Here is a 21,230-nt window from a genome sequence, read left to right as displayed (position 1 = left end):
GTGGAGGATCGAGGTCTGTCTGGATGGAGGGCTGAGGAGAGGAGAGGTGGGCTGGTGGAGGGCAATGCAGGGCCAGCTGTGCTCCAGACCTGATCGAAGAGGGGGATGGATGGATGGGGTGGGCAGGGGAAGAGCACAGAGGCTTTCTCTCCTGCTCTCCTGCTAACTATAAACACATGGCTTTCGCTCTCTCTATCCCCCCCTCTCTCTGTTTCACTCTTACCCCCCCTTCACAAATGGACACACAATGCACTACACACAGACATTAACTCATACATAATAGCCTTTCAATCATGCTCCTTTTATATGGAAATGCTGCAGTTATTTAAATGCTATACAATGCCATAGTCCTGCACACTACACAGGCAATATGGAGCAAATTGAGAGTGCCGCTTATCAATCAGTGCAGGCTCCAGTAATGTCAGTCTGAACTGACACAGGCCCAAGATCAGATGTATGAGGCATGAGGACTTCACGTCACACTTCATCTGAGCTGTGTGTGAGAGATGGGCTGTACCTGGCACTGCCTTCACACACACACAGCTCTGGTGACAGGAACCACTCAGCACAACCTCGGAGGAATTAAGTCTTGCAAAGGGACTGGTCCTACTCCCACACTGCTGCTCATATCCCCTGAATCTGCATGAGTTTTCTGGCCATGGCACAATTTATCTTCAATCATACACAAGATTATGTGCTACTCTCATGTTTCAGCAGGACCTTAGAATGGGACGTTGCAGAAATACAAATCATTCTTAGGGAATTACACTGTCTAAAGCTATTAAATGAACCAAAGCAGACTGCAAGATAAGAGAAAAGTGGCCCCTTGGTTGGAGCTGTATGTTTTATACATGCAGGAGTCTCCCTGGTCTTTCTGACTAAGGAATGAGTCCACTCATCTGGTTCTGATAGCATAACACATCATAATGGAGGCCGATGAAGCCCATGGGATTCAATAACATCATTCCCTGGGAAAAGAGGAGCTATATGCAGAATGTGTTGGTGCTCACAGTACAGGCCTGTCTGTAGGCTGTGGGCTGCTGGCTTACACAGGTCAGGTCTTTCTGTGACCTAACAATGGTACTGCTATGTTCCTCTGCTCCTTTCTCTACACCCCCACCCCTTACCTCAACACCCAGCAGTGCTGAAAGACAGTAAGATTGAGCACTATTTCACCCCTTCCCTTCTTTCTTATTTAATTCCTCCCACTCTGTCTTTCTCTTTTTCTCGCACCATTTCTGGGTATTCACGGTGAAGAGGCAGCTGGTCTCCAGCTCAAATTATAATTTATTGTTTTCAAAATGTTCAGGCGGGAAGGAATGGATGAATGGTGTTATTTGGGCTGCTAAATCAAACAGCAGGGTTTGTTTGTGGACAAGTGTAAAGAGAGCAGGGTCGATCCTCCCACAAGTTCTTATTTACTGGGCTGGGGGCTAGGGAGAGGGGCTTTGGAACCAAGGCCAGGGTTTGGACTGAGAGAGATGGGGTCTGAAGGAGAGCAAAGAGTGGAGGCTAGGAGACGGAGAGATTGACCAAGGGAGAAGGTCAGAAAGGAGGGATAAGAGAAAAGGATGAGGAGATTTGTCCCCCGCCAGGCTGAGATGGTCCTGCAGTGCCCATCACCGGAGCCCCTGGGTTGGGAGAGAGAGGGGAAGGAAGAGAGGGAGGAGGAAGGGGGCAGGAGAGGGGAGGAAAGAGAGAAGAGGGAGGCTTTCTGTAGAAGCTGGGAGCACCAGGCTGCTGCCACTGGGATTGTCCCCAGGTAATCCCTGGATTTCCTGGGCTGAGAGAGACAGAAGGGTGAGAGAGAGAGCAGGAGAGATGGAGTGGGAAGAAGAAAGATAGAGATAGATAGGGAAAGTCAAAACCAGAAACGATGTCTTCAAGGGACAATAGTTTAATCTGGCTGTGTGTGTGTGTGTGTGTGTGTGTGTGTGTGTGTGTGTGTGTGTGTGTGTGTGTGTGTGTGTGTGTGTGTGTGTGTGTGTGTGTGTGTGTGTGTGTGTGTGTGCTTGCATGTCTAGAGTGGGTATTAACCAGGGTAAAGACTGTGTAAGGGACCTGGCTGTTGCTATTGCCAGATGTGATCAGCTGAAGGCATTGCTTACCTTCGAATAAGCGAAAGTTACACAAAAGAGGCGCCAAGGGGTTGTAAAAATATTTAGGCAATTCTTGGAAGTTGGAAATCCCATTTGAAAGCATTGTTATGTTTTATAGCACTGACAGGTTACAGGGTTACCTAGAAAAAAGAGCATGTGTGAAGGATAGCTGATAAAACTGTTAGAGACAATGGTGAAGCTACTACCAGCAGAGATTGTACAGACAAGTTTGAAGTGTTCTTGTGCGTCACAATCTCCATTTCCTACAGTAATCTATTCAAGGTGTGTTTCAGACTGAACGTAAAAGATCAGACGACGTTGCTTTTGAAAGAGCAATAATGACATGGTCAGTATGACATTCAAACAGGTATCAAGCAGACACTATAAAGATATTAGGTGAAAAGAGGAAATGTATACTTTTCAGACTTCTGTGATCAGACAGTAGACGGTGGGAGTTTAGGAGAGTTTAGAGGATTGGGACTTGGTGTCTTTTCATAGGCAGCGATGCACAGGTTCTCTCAGGCACGCACGCACAAGCATGCACGCACACACATAGCCGCAGGAAGTAGGGGCGCTGAGGGTGCTGTAGCAACCCCTGATAAATCAGAATCCAAGAAAAATATGAATATATAAGTTATTTCACAAAAGCAGTGTCCTGGGCATTTACTAGTCCTGTATTAGCTGACCGATATAGCCGTCTGTACCGCAGGCCAAAAACAACATCTGCACCCCCACCCCCAAACATCTTCCCGCGGCTATGTGCACACACACAGACACACACACACACAGACACGCACACACGCTTGCACGCTTCAAAGAGATCACACACTCACAAAACCTATAGTATCCCCCGTAGTGGAGCCACTCAGCAGAGTGTTTGTACGATGATTCCCAACCCTAGTTAACTCTGGATGTTATTACAGCCACGTTCACCCCCGTGGTCCCAGGCCACTCTGAATCCCATTCCCTTTGGGCTAAGCCCCATGCCTTCCCAGCCGAGCCCGGCCGAGCGTGTCCCTGGGTTAGGGGTCCGGGGTCTGCTGATGAAACACAACCACCTCTAGGAGCTCCCAGGGAGAGGCAGGCAGTGGAGAGGAACAATGCCTTAAGCTGTTTCTCTATGTATCTTGATCAGTGGTGATTAAATATCTGTGAGCAGACTTCTTAAAATACTTCTCAGATCTCTTGCCTGATGCTGGCAGGCCTCTCCATGCTTCTCATGCCGCTCATGCACCTGTGCCTATCCAACATCAGACCCAGTGCCCACTTCCAGTTATGATGCCTCCCTATCCTGACCACTCCTCCAGAGGAAATACCCCTCCATCTGCATAACACATGGTTCCATTAGAACCTGCCCTTATCTGTTTAACCTTCTCCACCTCTCTCTTTCTCTCTTTATTTCGCTCCTCATTTATTTTGTTGTGTCAATGTACTTTGAGAGGGTAGAAGGGTGCCCCATTCCTCAGTCTCAGTGGAGAAAAAGAGAGAGAGAAAGAGAGAGTGAGAGAGAGAGAGAGAGAGAGAGAAAGAGAGAAAGAGAGAAAGAGTAGGAAAAAGAGTTTGAGTTTTAACACCTTTTTTCAAAGAGTGAAAGAGCGAGAAAGAGAGAGAAAGAGAGTTGGGGAGGGAAGGGAGTGGGAGGAGTGAGGTAATTGACATGAGCGAGCAGTCCAACACCTTGTCAACAGCACCTACTCGTTACACGTTATAACAGCATAAAAGTCTCAGAGGGAAAAGCAGGAACACTAATGCTAACAAACAGCCAGAGTCTAATACACTTCAAGGTCAATTGCTTCTATGCACACACGTGTTGATAAATGTGGGGGTTTTTTCGGCTCCTTCTCCTTTTTGGAAAAGAATGTTAACGTTCTCTCGTTTTTTTCTATCTCTCTTTCTTTCCACAGACCACTAATGAAATTTTGGAATACTGACGTTCCAAGACTGTCAGCGTGGAGCACTTTCCAGCTTGGATCTTTATGCAATCTTTACTAAATTATAATTTGAGGTTCTCACGAAGGCGTTGTGATGAGTAACCTGTGTGAAGTGAAGCGTGTTGATAAATCACATGCGATAATCACCACCCACTTCTGCAAGGTACTGTGATGGCCTATGTCAGGGGTCTAGCCTGTGACAACCTGTCCCATAGGCAGAGAGAGAAATCAAATCTAATTCAATCAAATGTTATTGGTCACATACACATGGTTAGCAGATGTTAATGCGAGTGTAGGGAAATGCTTGTGCTTCACGTTCCGACAGTGCAGTAATATCTAACAAGTAATCGAACAAATTCACAACAACTACCTTATACACACAAATGTAAAGGGATGAATAAGAATATGTACATATAAATATATGGATGAGCGATGGCCGTGCGGCATAGGCAAGATGCAGTAGATGGTATAGGATACAGTATATACATATGAGATGAGTAATGTAGGATATGTAGGAATTATTAAAGTGACGTTTTTTAAGTGACTAGTGATACCTTTATTGAATCCATTTATTACATTTATTAAAGTGGCCAGAGATTTGAGTCTGTATGTTGGCAGCAGCCTCTATTTTAGTGATGGCTGTTTAGCAGTCTGATGGCCTTGAGATAGAAGCTGTTTTTCAGTCTCTCAGTCCCAGCTTTGATGCACCTGCACTGACCACGCCTTGATGATTTCTTTGGCCTTCCTGTGACATCGGGTGCTGTAGGTGTCCTGGAGGGCAGGTAGTTTGCCCCCGGTGATGCGTTGTGCAGACCGCACTACTACTGGAGAGCCTTGCGGTTGTGGACGAATCATTTGCCATACCAGGCGGTGATACAGCCCGACAGGATGCTCTCGATTGTGGTTCTGTAAAACTTAGTGAGTGTTTTAGGTGCCAAATTTCTTCAGCCTCCTGAGGTTGAAGAGGCGCTGTTGCGCCTTCTTCACCACGCTGTCTGTGTGGGTGGACTATTTCAGTTTGTCCGTGATGTGTACGCCGAGGAACTTAAAACTTTCCACCTTCTCCACTACTGTCCCGTTGATGTGGATGGGGGATGCTACCTCTGCTGTTTCCTGAAGTTCACAATCATCTCCTTTGTTTTGTTGACGTTGAGTGAGAGGTTATTTTCCTGACACCACACTCCGAGGGCCCTCACCTCCTCCCTGTAGGCCGTCTCGTCGTTGCTGGTAATCAAGCCTACCACTGTAGTGTCATCTGCAAACTTGATGATTGTGTTGAAGTCGTGCATGGCCACGCAGTTATGAGTGAACAGGGAGTACAGGAGAGGGCTGAGAACGCACCCTTGTGGGGCCCCAGTGTTGAGGATCAGCGGGGTGGAGATGTTGTTTCCTACCCTCACCACCTTGGGGCGGCCCGTCAGAAAGTCCAGGACCCAGTTGCACAGGGTGGGGTCGAGACCCAGGGTTTTGGAGGGTACTATGGTGTTAAATGCTGAGCTGTAGTCAATGAACAGCATTCTTACACAGGTATTCCTCTTGTCCAGATGTGATAGGGCAGTGTGCAGTGTCGTGTCTTTGGGGTACCATTAAACTGAAGACATGTTTATCAATTAACTCCCTGTAATTATTATCACACGATTAAACTGATTAATCGTTTAATTGTAATTAACTAGGAGATCGGGGCACCAAGGAAAATATTCAGATTACAAAGTTATAATTTTCCTAATATAACTTTCCTATATTATAACATTATATATTATATTCTATTATAGTATAGGCCGATTATCTTCTGGTTTAAATGGTGTATTTTACCTCGCGTCCAGTCTCATTCCAAACGTCGTAAATTGTTGTATCTGCACGAACCCAGTCTTTACTAAAATCATCCATACATCAATTGTCTTAAAATCATTTATTTACTAAACTAAGTAATTCACATAAAGTATACAAACAGTAATTATCATCACAAAGAATTGGTAGAGTAATGTGCCCTAGTGGGCTAAAACAGGCATGGCTGGTGTCTTGTTAACAATGGGTCATAAAGGGCAGCTGAGAAGACCCTACAGTTCATTAATATTAACAACTGACATGCTAATCCTTTGCCCATGAACGCTCACTCATTTGAGAACAATTGCAATCAATATATATTTACGCTCAGTGTGTCGTCGGGATCCTTGTTGGAGCGTCGTTCGGTTGGAGAGTTCTGTCCGCGTTCTCTCTCTCTCTCTCTCTCTCTCTCTCGGTTAGAATGGATCTTTCAAAGCGACATTCATTAATGTCGTCATAGAATGGATGTTTCGTTGGTCATCGCGTTCAATGATATAATTTACTTAGCTGCAGACTAATAATTAATATCAAAGACTTGTTCTTATTCTGTCGGTATCAATAGTCTAAAAGTTAACCACGTGGTATAGTTCACTTTCAGTAGAGTACTTGGATGGTCAAACCTATTGGCCAACTCGCAATGGAGTGGAGGCCGGGTCTCTTAGACTAGTAAGTCAGGTTTTTTTTTATAGTGAACATAGAACAGGCTTGTCAAATGACACCTGGTCCTGTCTGTGTCCCTGGGGGCGTGCCGATGACTGAGTTAGACTTGGTACAGAAATACAATTCTATCACATTAACATCAGTACATAGCATCTCAATGTATTACAAAAGCTTTATCCTTATTAATACATTCTATACAACCATGTGGATGCAAGTCTCATTACTGAGGCTATTATATAAACAGTTTTATGGTAATATGGCTATATTGTCTCTTCCGAGTATCACAAAATTGTACCAAGCGGACCAGTTCGTAGCTGGATTCTTCACCAATCTTTCATACCTTCTCCAGAACACAAATGTCGCTTGGCTCCCCAATTCTGTGAGTTGGAAGAATTTCCTGTGTCTCTCTATGGGCCATGTGGCCCGATACTCTCCTGGAATTTGAATACTTCTTCACACAGGGACTGGGTGGGGGAAGGTAGGTTGGGGGATGGTGCAAAGGGGGGGAGGGGGTCAACTGTCCTCCCTGTACTCAAAGAGGCCAACGTCATGACAGCAGTCTGACGGCGATTGCATCGTCTGTGGACCTATTGGGGCGGTAAGCAAATTGGAGTGGGTCTATGGTGTCAGGTAGGGTGGAGGTGATATGATCCTTGACTAGTCTCTCAAAGCACTTCATGATGACAGAAGTGAGTGCTACGGGGAGATAGTCATTTAGTTCAGTTACCTTTACTTTCTTGGGAACAGGAACAATGGTGGCCATCTTGAAGCATGTGGGCACAGCAGACTGGGATAGGGATTGATTGACTATGTCCGAAAACACACCAGCCAGCTGGTCTACGCATGCTCTGCGGACGCAGCTAGGGACGCAGCCTTGCGAGGGTTAACACGTTTAAATGTTTTACTCACGTTGACCACGGAGAAGGAGAGCCCACAGGCTTTTTTCATCTGAAAGACAGCCACTCTGTCTGTCAACACACACACACACACACACACACACACACACACACACACACACACACACACACACACACACACACACACACCAGTGGGGATCGATTCCGTTTAAGACGAGGGAGTACAATTCTTTTTTTTTATGAGCATGGCCTTATTTCTATTAGAACATATTGGATGACTGTCATTCCTATTCCATTCACCCAGTACAAAGTACTCTAATTTTCCATATACCCATCATGAGGTTGCTACACGAACAAAAGTATGTGGACACCCCTTCAAATCAGTGGATTCGGCTATTTCAGCCACACCGTTGCTGACAGATGTATAAAATTGAGCACACGGCCATGCAATCTCCATAGACAACCTTTGGCAGTAGAATGGCCCATACTGAAGAGCTCAGTGACGCTCAACGTGGCACCGTCATAGGATGCCACCTTTCCAACAAGTCAGTTAGTCAAATTCCTGCCCTGCTAGAGCTGCCCCGCTTAACTGTAAGTGCTGTTATTGTAAAGTGGAAACGTCTAGGAGCAACAATGTCTCGGCCGCGAAGTGGTAGGATATACAAGCTCACAGAACGGGACCGCCGAGTGGTGAAGCGCATAGCGTGTAAAAATCGTTTGTCCTCGGTTGCAACACTCACTATCGAGTTCCAAACTGCCTCTGGAAGTAACGTCAGCACAAGAACTGGTCATCGGGAGCTTCATGAAATGGTTTCCATGGCCGAGCAGCCACACACAAGCCTAAGATCACCATGCACAATACCAAGTGTCGGCTGGAGTGGTGTAAAGCTTGCCGCCATTGGACTCTGGAGCAGTGGAAACACGTTCTCTGGAGTAATGAATCACGCTTCACCATCTGGCAGTCCGATGGACAAATCTGGGTTTGGCGGATGCCAGGAGAACGCTACCTTCCTGAATGCATAGTGCCAACTGTAAAGTTTGGTGGAAGAGGAATAATGGTCTGGGGCTGTTTTTCATGGTTCAGGCCCCTTAGTTCTAGTGAAGGGAAATCTTAATACTACAGCATACAATGACATTCTAGATGATTCTGTGCTTCCAACTTTGTGGCAACAATTTGGAGAAGGCCCTTTCCTGTTTCAGCATGACAATGCCCCTGTGCACAAAGCAAGGCCCATACAGAAATGGTTTGTCGAGATCAGTGTGGAAGAACTTGACTGGCCTGCACAGAGCCCTGATCTGAACCCCATCTAACAACTTTGGGATTAATTGGAATGACGACTGCAAGCCAGGCCTAATCGCCCAACATCAGTGCCTGACCTCACTAATGCTCTTGTGGCTGAATAGAAGCAAGTCCCCACAGCAATGTTCCAACATCTAGTGGAAAGCCTTCCCAGAAGAGTGGAGGATGTAATAGCAGCAAAGGGGGGACCAACTCCATATTAATGCCCATGATTTTGGAATGAGATGTTCAATGAGCAGGTGTCCACATACTTTTGTAATTATAGTTATCATTGTGACAGACAGCAACACATTAAATTTTATTTAACTAGTCAAGTCAGTTAAGAACAAATACTTATTTACAAATACAGCCTAAGAACAGCAGGTTAACTGCCTTGTTTAGAGGCAGAACAACAGAGTGTAATCATTAGTGCAACAGTTGCAAACAACATTTTCTATTGAACAAATGCAGGTATGTTTATCCCCGTTTCGTTCCGTTTGCTTCTTTAAGAAATCTTTTTCAACAGAATTGGGGGAATGAATACACACCTGAGCACACGCAAACACGGTTCACTTTCATAGCAGCCACTTACAAACAGCATGATCACTTTGCTCGTCCTTCTTGCATCTACGCGCTCTTCTCCTTTCACCTTTTCCCTTTGCTTGTGGTCTTCAGTGCACAACACATCAGATGGCTGTGACCAGGCGAAAAAAACGTTTCAAACCAAACCATCATATCCTAACCACTAACCACTACACACAGCCTACTTTAAAAATATATATATAATTATTTCACCTTTATTTAACCAGGTAGGCCAGTTGAGAACAAGTTCTCATTTACAACTGTGACCTGGCCAAGATAAAGCAAAGCAGTGGGACAAAAAACAACAACACAGAGTTACACATGGGATAAACAAAATTACAGTCAATAACACAATAAAAAAATATATATACAGTGTGTGCAAATGGAGTAAGGAGGTACAGTAAGGCAATAAATAGGCCATAGTAGCGAAGTAATTACAATTTAGAAAATTAACACTGGAGTGATAGATGTGCAGATGATGATGTGCAAGTAGAACTACTGGTGTGCAAAAAAGCAGAAAAGTAAATAAAACCAATATGGGGATGAGGTAGGTAGATTGGATGGGTTATTTACAGATGGGCTGTGTACAGCTGCAGCGATCGGTTAGCTGCTCAGATAGCTGATGTTTAAAGTTAGTGAGGGAAATATAAGTCTCCAGCTTCAGCGATTTTTGCAATTCGTTCCAGTCATTGGCAGCAGAGAACTGGAAGGAAAGGCGGCCAAAGGGGTGCTGGCTTTGGGGATGACCAGTGAGATATGCCTGCTGGAGCGCGTGCTACGGGTGGGTGTTGTTATGGTGACCAGTGAGCTGAGATAAGGCGGAGCTTTACCTAGCAAAGACTTATAGATGACCTGGAGTCAGTGGGTCTGGTGATGAATATGTAGTGAGGGCCAGCCGACGAGAGCATACAGGTAGCAGTAGTGGGTGGTATATGGGGCTTTGGTGATAAAACGGATGGCACTGTGATAGACTGCATCCAGTTTGCTGAGTAGAGTGTTGGAGGCTATTTTGAAAATGACCGCCGAAGTCGAGGATCGGTAGGATAGTCAGTTTTACGAGGGTATGTTTGGCAGCGTGAGTGAAGGAGGCTTTGTTGCGAAATTTTGGATTGGAGATGCTTAATATGAGTCTGGAAGGAGAGTTTACAGTCTAGCCAGACACCTAGGTATTTGTAGTTGTCCACATATTCTAAGTCAGAACCGTCCAGAGTAGTGATGCTCGACGGGTGGGCGGGTGCGGGCAGCGATCGGTTGAAGAGCATGCATTTAGTTTTACTTGTATATAAGAGCAGTTGGAGGCCACGGAAGGAGTGTTGTATGGCATTGAAGCTCGTTTGGAGGTTTGTTAACACAGTGTCCAAAGAAAGGCCAGATGTATACAGAATGGTGTCGTCTGCGAACACTTGGATCAAGGAATCACCCGCAGCAAGAGCGACATCATTGATATATACAGAGAAAAGAGTCGGCCTGAGAATTGAACCCTGTGGTACCCCCATAGAGACTGCCAGAGGTCCGGACAACAGGCCCTCCGATTTAACACACTGAATTCTATCTGAGAAGTAGTTGGTGAACCAGGCGAGGCAATCATTTGAGAAACCAAGGCAGTTGAGTCTGCTGATAAGAATACGGTGATTGACAGAGTCGAAAGCCTTGGCCAGGTCGATGAAGACGGCTGCACAGTACTGTCTTTTATCGATGGCGGTTATGATATCGTTTAGTACCTTGAGCGTGGCTGAGGTGCACCCGTGATAAGCACGGAAACCGGATTGCACAGCAGAGTAGGTACGGTGGGATTCTAAATGGTCAGTGATCTGTTTGTTAACTTGGCTTTCGAAGACTTTAGAAAGGCATGGCAGGATGGATATAGGTCTGTAACATTTTGGTTCTAGAGTGTCACCCCCTTTGAAAAGGGGGATGACCGCGGCAGCTTTCCAATCTTTAGGATCTCAGACGATACGAAAGAGAGGTTGAACAGGCTAGTAATAGGGGTTGCAACAATGGCGGCGGATAATTTTAGAAAGAGAGTGTCCCGATTGTCTAGCCCAGCTGATTTGTACGGGTCCAGGTTTTGCAGCTCTTTCAGAACATCTGATATCTGGATTTGGGTGAAGGAGAAGCTGGGGAGGCTTGGGCAAGTAGCTGTGGGGGGGTGCGGAGCTGTTGGCCGTGGTTGGGGTAGCCAGGAGGAAAGCATGGCCAGCTGTAGCGAAATGCTTATTGAAATTCTCGATTATCATGGATTTATCAGTGGTGACAACGTCATTGTCAACATAGCTACTAGAACTAACGCTTTAGTAACCCTGCTACAATCATGCAGTACAGTGTACAGTCAGAAAGCCGTTTAGCAGTTATACCGGCGGGCCCCGGTGACAAACCAAAAGCTTCCCTTTACTTAGAAAAGTTCCAGTGTTGGATTGCCATAGCCAGCAAAATAACATGAACTGTGTGTTTTAGTAGGCTAAACTAGCTGAAATCGCTAGCTAAGTAAGTGAAAGTGAAAGAAAAATATATGAAGTGCATTCGGAAGGTATTCAGACCCCTTGACTTTTTCCACATTTTGTTACATTACAGCCTTATTCTAAAATTGATAAAATAGTTTTTTTCTTCTTCTCATCAATCTACACACAATACCCCATAATGACAAAGCAAAAACAGGTTTTTACAAATGTTTGCTAATTTATTTTAAAAAATTACATTTACATAAGTATTCAGACCCTTTACTCAGTACTTTGTTGAAGCACCTTTGGCAGTGATTACAGCATAGAGTCTGCTTGGGTATGACGCTACAAGCTTGGCACACTTGTATTTGGGGAGTTCCTCCCATTCTTCTCTGCAGATCCTCTCAAGCTTTGTCAGGTTGGATGGGGAGCGTTGCTGCACAGTTATTTTTAGGTCTCTCCAGAGATGTTCGATCGGGTTCAAGTCCGGGCTCTGGCTGGGCCACTCAAGGACATTCAGAGACTTGTCCCGAAGCCACTCCTGCGTTGGCTTGGCTGTGTGCTTAGGGTCATTGTCCTGTTGGAAGGTGAACCTTCACCCCAGTCTGAGGTCCTGAGCGCTCTGGAGCAGGTTTTCATCAAGGATCCCTCTGTACTTTGCTCCTTTCATCTTTGCCTCGATCCTGAGTAGTCTCCAAGTCCCTGCCACTGAAAAACATCCCCACAGCAATGCTTCACCGTAGGGATGGTGACAGTTTTCCTCCAGACGTGTCACTTGGCATTCAGGCCAAAGAGTTCAATCTTGGTTTTATCAGACCAGAGAATCTTGATTCTCATGGTCTGAGAGTCTTTAGGTGCTTTTGGCAAACTCCAAGTAGGCTGTCATGTGTCTTTAACTGAGGAGTGGCTTCCGTCTGGCCACTCTACCATAAAGGCCTGATTGGTGGAGTGCTGCAGAGATGGTTGTCCTTCTGGAAGTTTCTCCCATCTCCACAGAGGAACTCTAGAGCTCTGTCAGAGTGGCCATCGGGTTCTTGGTCACCTCCCTGACCAAGGCCCTTCTCCCCTGACTGCTCACTTTGGCCGGGCGGCCAGCTCTAGGAAGATTGTTGGTGGTTCCAAACTTCTTCCATTTACGAATGATGGAGGCCATGGTGTTCTTGGGGACCTTCAATGCTGCAGAAATGTTTTGGTAAACTTCCCCAGATCTGTGCCTCAACACAATTCTGTCTCAGACCTCTACGGATAATTCCTTTGACTTCATGGCTTGGTTTTTGCTCTGACATGCACTGCCTTTCCAAATCATGTCCAATCAATTGAATTTGCCACAGGTGGACTCCAATCAAGTTGAATAAACATCTCAAGGATGATCAATGGTAAAGGTATTTCGTTTTTTTATTTTTAATACATTTGCTGAAATGTAAAAAAACCAGTTTTCACCTCATCAATATGGGGTATTGCATGTAGATTGCTGAAGTTTTTATTATTTTATTTAATCAATTTTAGAAAAAGGCTGTAATGTAACAAAATGTGGAAAAAGTCAAGGGGTCTGAATATTTTAGGAAGCTCTCTCTTGCTCTCTCTCTTGCTTCTCCATCATTTAAAAAATAAATAATTTATTAAAAACTGGTCAACTATTGTCTTTCTCTCTCTTTGAGTCAACTCCTCACCACATTTTATCCACTGCAGTGCAAGGTAGCTGTAGCTTATGCTTTCAGTACTAAATTATTTCTCTGATCCTTTGATTCGGTGGACAACATGTCAGTTCATGCTACAAGAGCTCTGATAGGTTGGAGGTCGTCCTCTGGAAGTTGTCATAATTACTGTGTAAGTCTATGGAAATGGGTGAGAACCATGAGCCTCCTAGGTTTTGTATTGAAGTCAGTGTACCCAGAGGAGGACGGAAGCTAGCTGTCCTCTGCCTACACTACACTATGGTACTACCCTATAGAGTGCTGTTGAGACTACTTTAGACAATCATTGCAAAAGAGTGTTAAAATAAATTATTTGGTGACATTATATATTTAGTATTGTTTTATGAACAAACAAAAAAAGTTTTTATGTTTAACAATTTTTATTTTTATGAAATTCATTGAGGACAATGGTCCTCCACTTCCTCTGCTGAGGAGCGTCCACACACACACACACACACACACACACACACACACACACACACACACACACACACACACACACACACACACACACACACACACACACACACACACACACACACACACACTCATTCAACACATCACAGCAAAGGCGCTATGGCAACAGCACAGAGATGTGCAGTCTCCGCAGTGTGAGAAAAATATTGACTTACCACACCTCACCACTCACAGCCCCCTTTCCAAAAATCCCTCCACCCCCTTCCTCACTCCCTCACTCCTTCCCTCTTCCTCCACCAGGTCCAGAGTGTCTGGTGCAGTTTTCTGTATTTAAGGAAACTCACAGCACTGGCAGCAGTACAGAGGGGCTGGCAGCCCCTACCCCAGCCCGTACCTCAGCCCTCTTTCTACCCAGGGCCTGCTCTGGCGTTGCTCTTGGCAGCAGTACAAAGCCCTGGGCAGGCATAGAGCCGTGTGGGTCAAGGATTTGGGCAACGCCAACGCACATATGTGCTTGAGCTTGCCAGGCCTCACCTTCCAACGTGACCCGGCGTTGGGGGAGGGAAAATTAAGACAATAAAGCAAGCAGACGTGAGATAGAAATAAATATATGAGGTATTGTCATTATGGAGCCGGCAGGGGGTCCTGGAGCGGGAATGAAAGCATATTTGCCGTTATGGCCACAGGTTTGATCAAGGCCCATTTTGGGATTACCACTTTGGCAGGAGGACAGCACGCCGCTGCGCTCTCAGCTGAAAATAGATTCTGTGAAATGCGTCTAATAAAATAAATAAGATTACTCACCTCTCTCCTTACAGTGTGAGAGGCTGAGTGAGGTCCTGGGGTTGCGTGCGTGCGATTGGGAAAGATGAGAAGAGGTTAGAGAGTGGACTGAGGGAGGGAGGAAGGGAGGAACGAACGAACGAAGAGGGAAAGGGAGAGAGAGGCATCCCTGCTGTCAGCTCTCTAGTGTTTTCTCCCCTCGTTAGAACAGAGGCACCCTATTAAGGCACTGCCTGGAAGACTGGTTAGCAAATCCATGACCTCAAACTACACAGACTAGAGAAAGAGAGAGAGAGAGAGAGAGAGGATTAGGGTGTGCTGAGCTCATTGTTAAGGTTACTAACAGTTTAAGCAACATTCAATAAGGCAATACAATAAGGCATTTATCAGTTCAATAAGTGATTGCAAAAACGTAACATAATTGTGTGAATTATTACATATAACTCAGAGTTGAATTCGGGATAGATCAGTTGCACGGCTGTATGCCTTAAGCCTACACACAAATCATGTGGATAGGCTGTCGACCATCAGTATTTACCATAGCCATCACTTTTCTTTACTGACCCGGCTGGAGGCAATTAGGAATAAAGGGCTGGGCGGAGAAGTAAATAGCGATGATATACAGTATACATGCATACTGTACATACGTACGTAATCAAGGGTGCAAATCAACTGACCGCACCACCGTAGGATATGAATGTGTCAGTGGGCGGAATGTGAGACAGCGTGAAACTCAATCCGGTGTACTCTGAGTAAACCACTCTCTCCCTCGCACCCTCCACCTAGCGCTCCTGTCAGAACACTTATCCCTGATTGACAGCTGGCTGGGGGCTGCCAGGCCAGTCAGTGGTGGGTGTGGGAGTGAGGGGGCGGGAGCTGGGAGGGTTAACCCCTGGTGTCTGGGACAGCTGCAGTGTCGCTGGGCCCGCTTGCTGCTGCACGCCATAAATTATCTCTAAAGAGGGTTTACTTTTTATTTTAATGGGGGCTGTAAATTTACATTGTTGAGGCCCTGAGAGAGCTATTTTTAAAGGGGCACTCTCTGTCTTTTCAGCTCTCCTTTCTATTTCCCTGAGAGAGGAGAGGGGTGGAGACACTGGAGCTTTGCCATCCGTCTTGTGGTCTTTTTTACCTGCAGCCAGTTTGCACTTGATGGGCAACATTAGGAAACTAATAGAAATAAGCTTCTGTAAACTATACATCATACATTTCCACTACAGTGTGCCTGTACAGTGCAGTATGTGTGTGCTTGTGTTAGTGTGAGTCATAATACAGGGAAAGTTCCAGTAGTGCTGTTATGCTCTCATTGTTCCACACGGTAAAGTCCCTAACAGTTCCTCCCTCCTCCGTCTGCAGGTGCTGTTTGCTCTGAACCAGACCCTGCTGCAGCATGAGAGTGTGAGAGCAGGCAGTCTGCAGGGCTCCTTCACCACAGAGGACCTCATCACACACTATAACTGTGGAGACCTCAGCTCCATCATCTTCAACCATGACACTTCACAGGTACGTCCACCAGGGCTAGAAGACCCAGTGGGGCTAAAGCCGTGTTATTCCATCGTGGTCCTGAAGATACAGGCTTTTGGTCCTGCTCAGCACTAACACACCTTACCATCAAGCCCTGACCTACTATGACCACACACTATGGTTTTGGGGCGGCAGGTGGTTAGTGGTTAGAATGTTGAGCCAGTAACCAAAAGGTTGCTAGATCGAATCCCCAAACTGATAAGGTTAACATCTGTCGTTCTGCCCCTGAACAAAGCAGTTAACCCACTGTTCCTAGGCCGTCATTGTAAATAAGAATTTGTTCTTAACTGACTTGCCTACTTGAATAAAGATTAAATAAAAAAAATACAAAAATGGTTGTCACACACCATGTACTATAAATTCTCTATGGTCATACCAACTACAGTATGATCATATTTCAACAGTCAAAAACACTGTACATGTATATGTATGTATATGTTGTCACACTGACTACACCCTCATGATTATCACTGGCCATAATATAAGCACTGTTTAGGAGTCTGAACTAGGGTCAATTCAGCATATTACAATCACTTTACCTTCACAGGTGTATTATTAGGTCCAGACAAATGACGCAATAAGACATTATCTTCTATCTCCTTGGCCCCTAAAGACCATGCCTCCTACAGTTGTCTCCATCGTCCCTCCACTAAATCAGTCCAGTTAGCCTTGGTTCTTTATATAACAATAACACATAATTAACATTCCATACCACATGCTATAACCATCTAATGGTTGATGGCGGTGCCTGGCCGAGCTGATCTATGGCAGGCCTTATGAACTCTTCCGGAGTAGCAGGTGTTCCCTGATAAATGGATGGTAATCCCCTGCCCCCATGCTCTCCCAGCTCCATCTTCATCTACTGGGGGCCTGATGGGCCGCAGGGGGGAGAGGTTAATGCAGACGGCCTCCTCAGTCCCAGCCTCAGCCTATCCACCAGAGAGTGTAGCGCAACTAGGAGGTTCAAAGGGAGCAGGCTTGAGGAGGCCTCGGCCAGGGCCGTGACCAGAAGTGAGGAAGGGAGGAAATATTTCCCTGTCATTTCTCATTTCCTGAGCAGCCAGTATAGAGTGCAGCTAATGGGCCTTCCTGTGATAGGTTATCTGCATGTGGTTACCCCCCCCCCAACCCCCTCCCTTTGACCATTAAACGCTCAAGCGGTCCTCATTCATCAGAGAACCGATGGGGCCTCCCTCCTCACTCTCTTTACTTTACTTTTCTCTGATTCTCCTTCTCTAGCCCAGTCACTCCCACAGGACTCACCAGTGCTAACCAGAGCAGAGAGCGCGAGAGAGAGAGAGAGAGAGAGAGAGAGAGAGAGAGAGAGAGAGAGAGAGAGAGAGAGAGAGGGCAAGAAAGAGACAGGGCATGAAAGAGACAGGAGAAAAGAAGAGAGAGAGAGGATTTGAGGGAAAGGGTATTTAGAAAGAGGAAGGAGGAAAGTTTTAGAGATAGAGATACAGTATATAGACAAGGAGGGATCATCGCTGTATCAGAGAATGGTAATGTCCCTGGTTACACATGGTGGCATATAGACCAAAGTGTTTCAATACAGTTCTTAGATGTACCATGAAATCCAGGTCTTGAGAGAGAGTAGAAAGACAGACAGAAAGAGAGTGAGAGAGAGAGAGAGAGAGAGAGAGAGAGAGAGAGAGAGAGAGAGTGAGAGAGAGAGAGACAAAAAGAGGAGATTAAGAGACTGAGATCGGAGAGAGAGAGAGTGAACGAGAGAGAGACCGAGAGAGAGAGAGCAAGCGAGAGCGAGAGATCGAGAGCGAGAGTGAGACAGAAAGAGGAGATTAAGAGACTGTGAGATGAGAGAGGGAGAGAGGGATGAGAGTGTTTTGGGGAGCACGTGAGATAATTTGTATTTTTTTCATTGGGGGTGGTTACAGGCACAATATTGACATTTATATAATTTCATATTCCATATATTTTCAATTCATTATTTCATACATTGTACCTGTGGACTGCCACTCAGAAGAAGAAATATAAAATAAGAAATAGAACATCACAATAAGTGCATAACTACAAAGCCTTGATCATTTTTATCATATTTTAAAGTTGAAGTATTCATTACTTCAGTATAAACAGGAAAAAAAGCTAAATAAAAAGTGGGTCTCCAACCCCGACCCCCCCATCCCATTCCCCCAAACTGTCTCCACTACCAACCACATCCCATTCCCCCAACCTGTATCCACCGCAACCCCCATCCCATTCCCCTAACCTGTCTCAACCCCCGACCCCCCATCCCATTCCCCTAACCTGTCTCCACCCCCAACCCCCATCCCATTCCCCTAACCTGTCTCCACCCCCAACCCCCATCCCATTCCCCTAACCTGTCTCAACCCCAACCCCCCATCCCATTCCCCTAACCTGTCTCAACCCCCGACCCCCCATCCCATTCCCCTAACCTGTCTCCACCCCCAACCCCCCATCCCATTCCCCTAACCTGTCTCAACCCCCGACCCCCATCCCATTCCCCTAACCTGTCTCAACCCCCGACCCCCATCCCATTCCCCTAACCTGTCTCCACCCCCAACCCCCATCCCATTCCCCTAACCTGTCTCAACCCCCGACCCCCCATCCCATTCCCCTAACCTGTCTCAACCCCCAACCCCCATCCCATTCCCATAACCTGTCTCAACCCCCGACCCCCATCCCATTCCCCTAACCTGTCTCCACCCCCAACCCCCATCCCATTCCCCTAACCTGTCTCCACCCCTCAACCCCCCATCCCATTCCCCTAACCTGTCTCAACCCCCGACCCCCATCCCATTCCCCTAACCTGTCTCAACCCCCAACCCCCCATCCCATTCCCCTAACCTGTCTCAACCCCCAACCCCCCATCCCATTCCCCTAACCTGTCTCCACCCCCAACCCCCATCCCATTCCCCTAACCTGTCTCCACCCCCAACCCCCATCCCATTCTTCCCTAACCTGTCTCAACTCCCAACCCCCCATCCCATTCCCCTAACCTGTCTCTACCCCCAAACCCCCATCCCATTCCCCCTAACCTGTCTCACACCCCCAAACCCTCATCCCATTCCCCTAACCTGTCTCCACCCCCAACCCCCCATCCCATTCCCCCAACCTGTCTCCACCCCCAACCCCATCCCATTCCCCTAACCTGTCTCAACCCCCGACCCCCCATCCCATTCCCCTAACCTGTCTCCACCCCCAACCCCCATCCCATTCCCCTAACCTGTCTCAACCCCCGACCCCCATCCCATTCCCCCAACCTGTCTCCATCCAACCCCCATCCCATTCTTCCAACCTGTCTCAATCCAACCCCCCATCCCATTCCCCTAACCTTTCTCTACCCCCAAACCCCCTATCCCATTCCCCCAACCTGTCTACACCCCAAATCCCTCATCCCGTTCCCCTAACCTGTCTCCACCCTCAACCCCCATCCCATTTCCCCAACCTGTCTCCATCCAACCCCATCCCATTCCCCTAACCTGTCTCTACACCCAAACCCCCAATCCCATTCCCCCAACCTGTCTCGACCCCAAACCCCTCATCCCATTCCCCTAACCTGTCTCAACCCCCGCCATCCCGTCCCATTCCCCCAACCTGTCTCCACCCCCAACCTCCAACCCATCCCCCAATTTGTCTCCACCCCAAACCCCCTCATCCCATTTCCCGAACCTATTTCCATCCCCAACCCCCAATTCCATTCCCCTAACCTGTCTCTACCCCCAATCCCCCATCCCATTCCCCCAACCTGTCTCCATCCAACCCCCCATCCCGTTCCCCTAACCTGTCTCCACCCCAAACCTCTCATCCAATTCCCCTAACCTGTCTTCACACTCAGCCCCCCATCCCATTCCCCCAACCTGTCTCCACCCCCAACCAAATCTCCTTGGGTTTTCGCCTGCCATATCAGTTCTGTTATACTCACAGCCATTATTTTAACAGTTTTAGAAACTTCAGTGTTTTCTATCCAATACTACCAATATGCATATCCTAGCTACTGGGCCGGAGTAACAGGCAGTTTACTTTGGGCACGTCATTCATCCGAATTTCCGAATACTGCCTCCTATCCCTAAAAAGTTAAATAGTAACTGTATCCACTGGAGAATTGGGAGAGAGTGAGGTGATTGCCATCTAAGAGTCAACATATTTTTTTTGCATCAGTGCTGCCTGCCAAAAAATCTAATCAAAAATCTAAATCAAAACAAATTGTATTTGTCACATGCGCTGAATACAACAGGTGTAAAACTTACAGTAAAATGCTTACTTACAAGCCCTTAACCAACAATGTAGTTTTAAGAAAAAATATGTTTTAAGAAACTATTTACTAAATAAACTGAAGTAAACAATAAATAAGTACAAATAAAAATGAAAAAAGAAGAAAAAATAATAACAAAGAATTAAAGAGCAACATAAAATAACAGTAGCAAGGTTATATACACTGCTCAAAAAAATAAAGGGAACACTTAAACAACACAATGTAACTCCAAGTCAATCACACTTCTGTGAAATCAAACTGTCCACTTAGGAAGCAACACTGATTGACAATACATTTCTCATGCTGTTGTGCAAATGGAATAGACAACAGGTGGAAATTATAGGCAATTAGCAAGACACCCCAAATAAAGGAGTGGTTCTGCAGGTGGGGACCACAGACCACTTCTCAGTTCCTATGCTTCCTGGCTGATGTTTTGGTCACTTTTGAATGCTGGTGGTGCTTTCACTCTAGTGGTAGCATGAGACGGAGTCTACAACCCACACAAGTGGCTCAGGTAGTGCAGCTCATCCAGGATGGCACATCAATGCGAGCTGTGGCAAGAAGGTTTGCTGTGTCTGTCAGCGTAGTGTCCAGAGCAGGGAGGCGCTACCAGGAGACATGCCAGTACATCAAGAGACGTGGAGGAGGCCGTAGGAGGGCAGCAACCCAGCAGCAGGACGGCTACCTCCGCCTTTGTGCAAGGAGGAGCAGGAGAAGCACTGCCAGAGCCCTGCAAAATGACCTCCAGCAGACCACAAATGTGCATGTGTCTGCTCAAACGGTCAGAAACAGACTCCATGAGGGTGGTATGAGGGCCCGACGTCCACAGGTGGGGGTTGTGCTTACAGCCCAACACCGTGCAGGATGTTTGGCATTTGCCAGAGAACACCAAGATTGGCAAATTCGCC

The 21,230-nt window shown here is 46.5% G+C and overlaps 1 protein-coding gene across 1 annotated transcript in view; it reads left to right on the top strand.

The window, feature by feature from the left end:
* The window catches only part of trabd2b (TraB domain containing 2B), a 102,168-nt gene that overhangs the window by 44,657 nt on the left and 36,281 nt on the right, over positions 1-21,230 (top strand). Inside the window, exon 3 of the mRNA XM_014216488.2 lies at positions 15,921-16,067. Within this exon, the coding sequence (XP_014071963.1) occupies positions 15,921-16,067 (147 nt within the window). The remainder of the gene's footprint in view (positions 1-15,920; positions 16,068-21,230) is intronic.

This window comes from Salmo salar, chromosome ssa10 (genome assembly GCF_905237065.1).
Source record: "Salmo salar chromosome ssa10, Ssal_v3.1, whole genome shotgun sequence".
In the NCBI taxonomy this organism is placed as follows: Eukaryota; Metazoa; Chordata; class Actinopteri; order Salmoniformes; family Salmonidae; genus Salmo; species Salmo salar.
The sequence above is the reverse complement of the archived record's forward strand: the minus strand, read 5'-3'. Positions and strand labels throughout refer to the sequence as shown.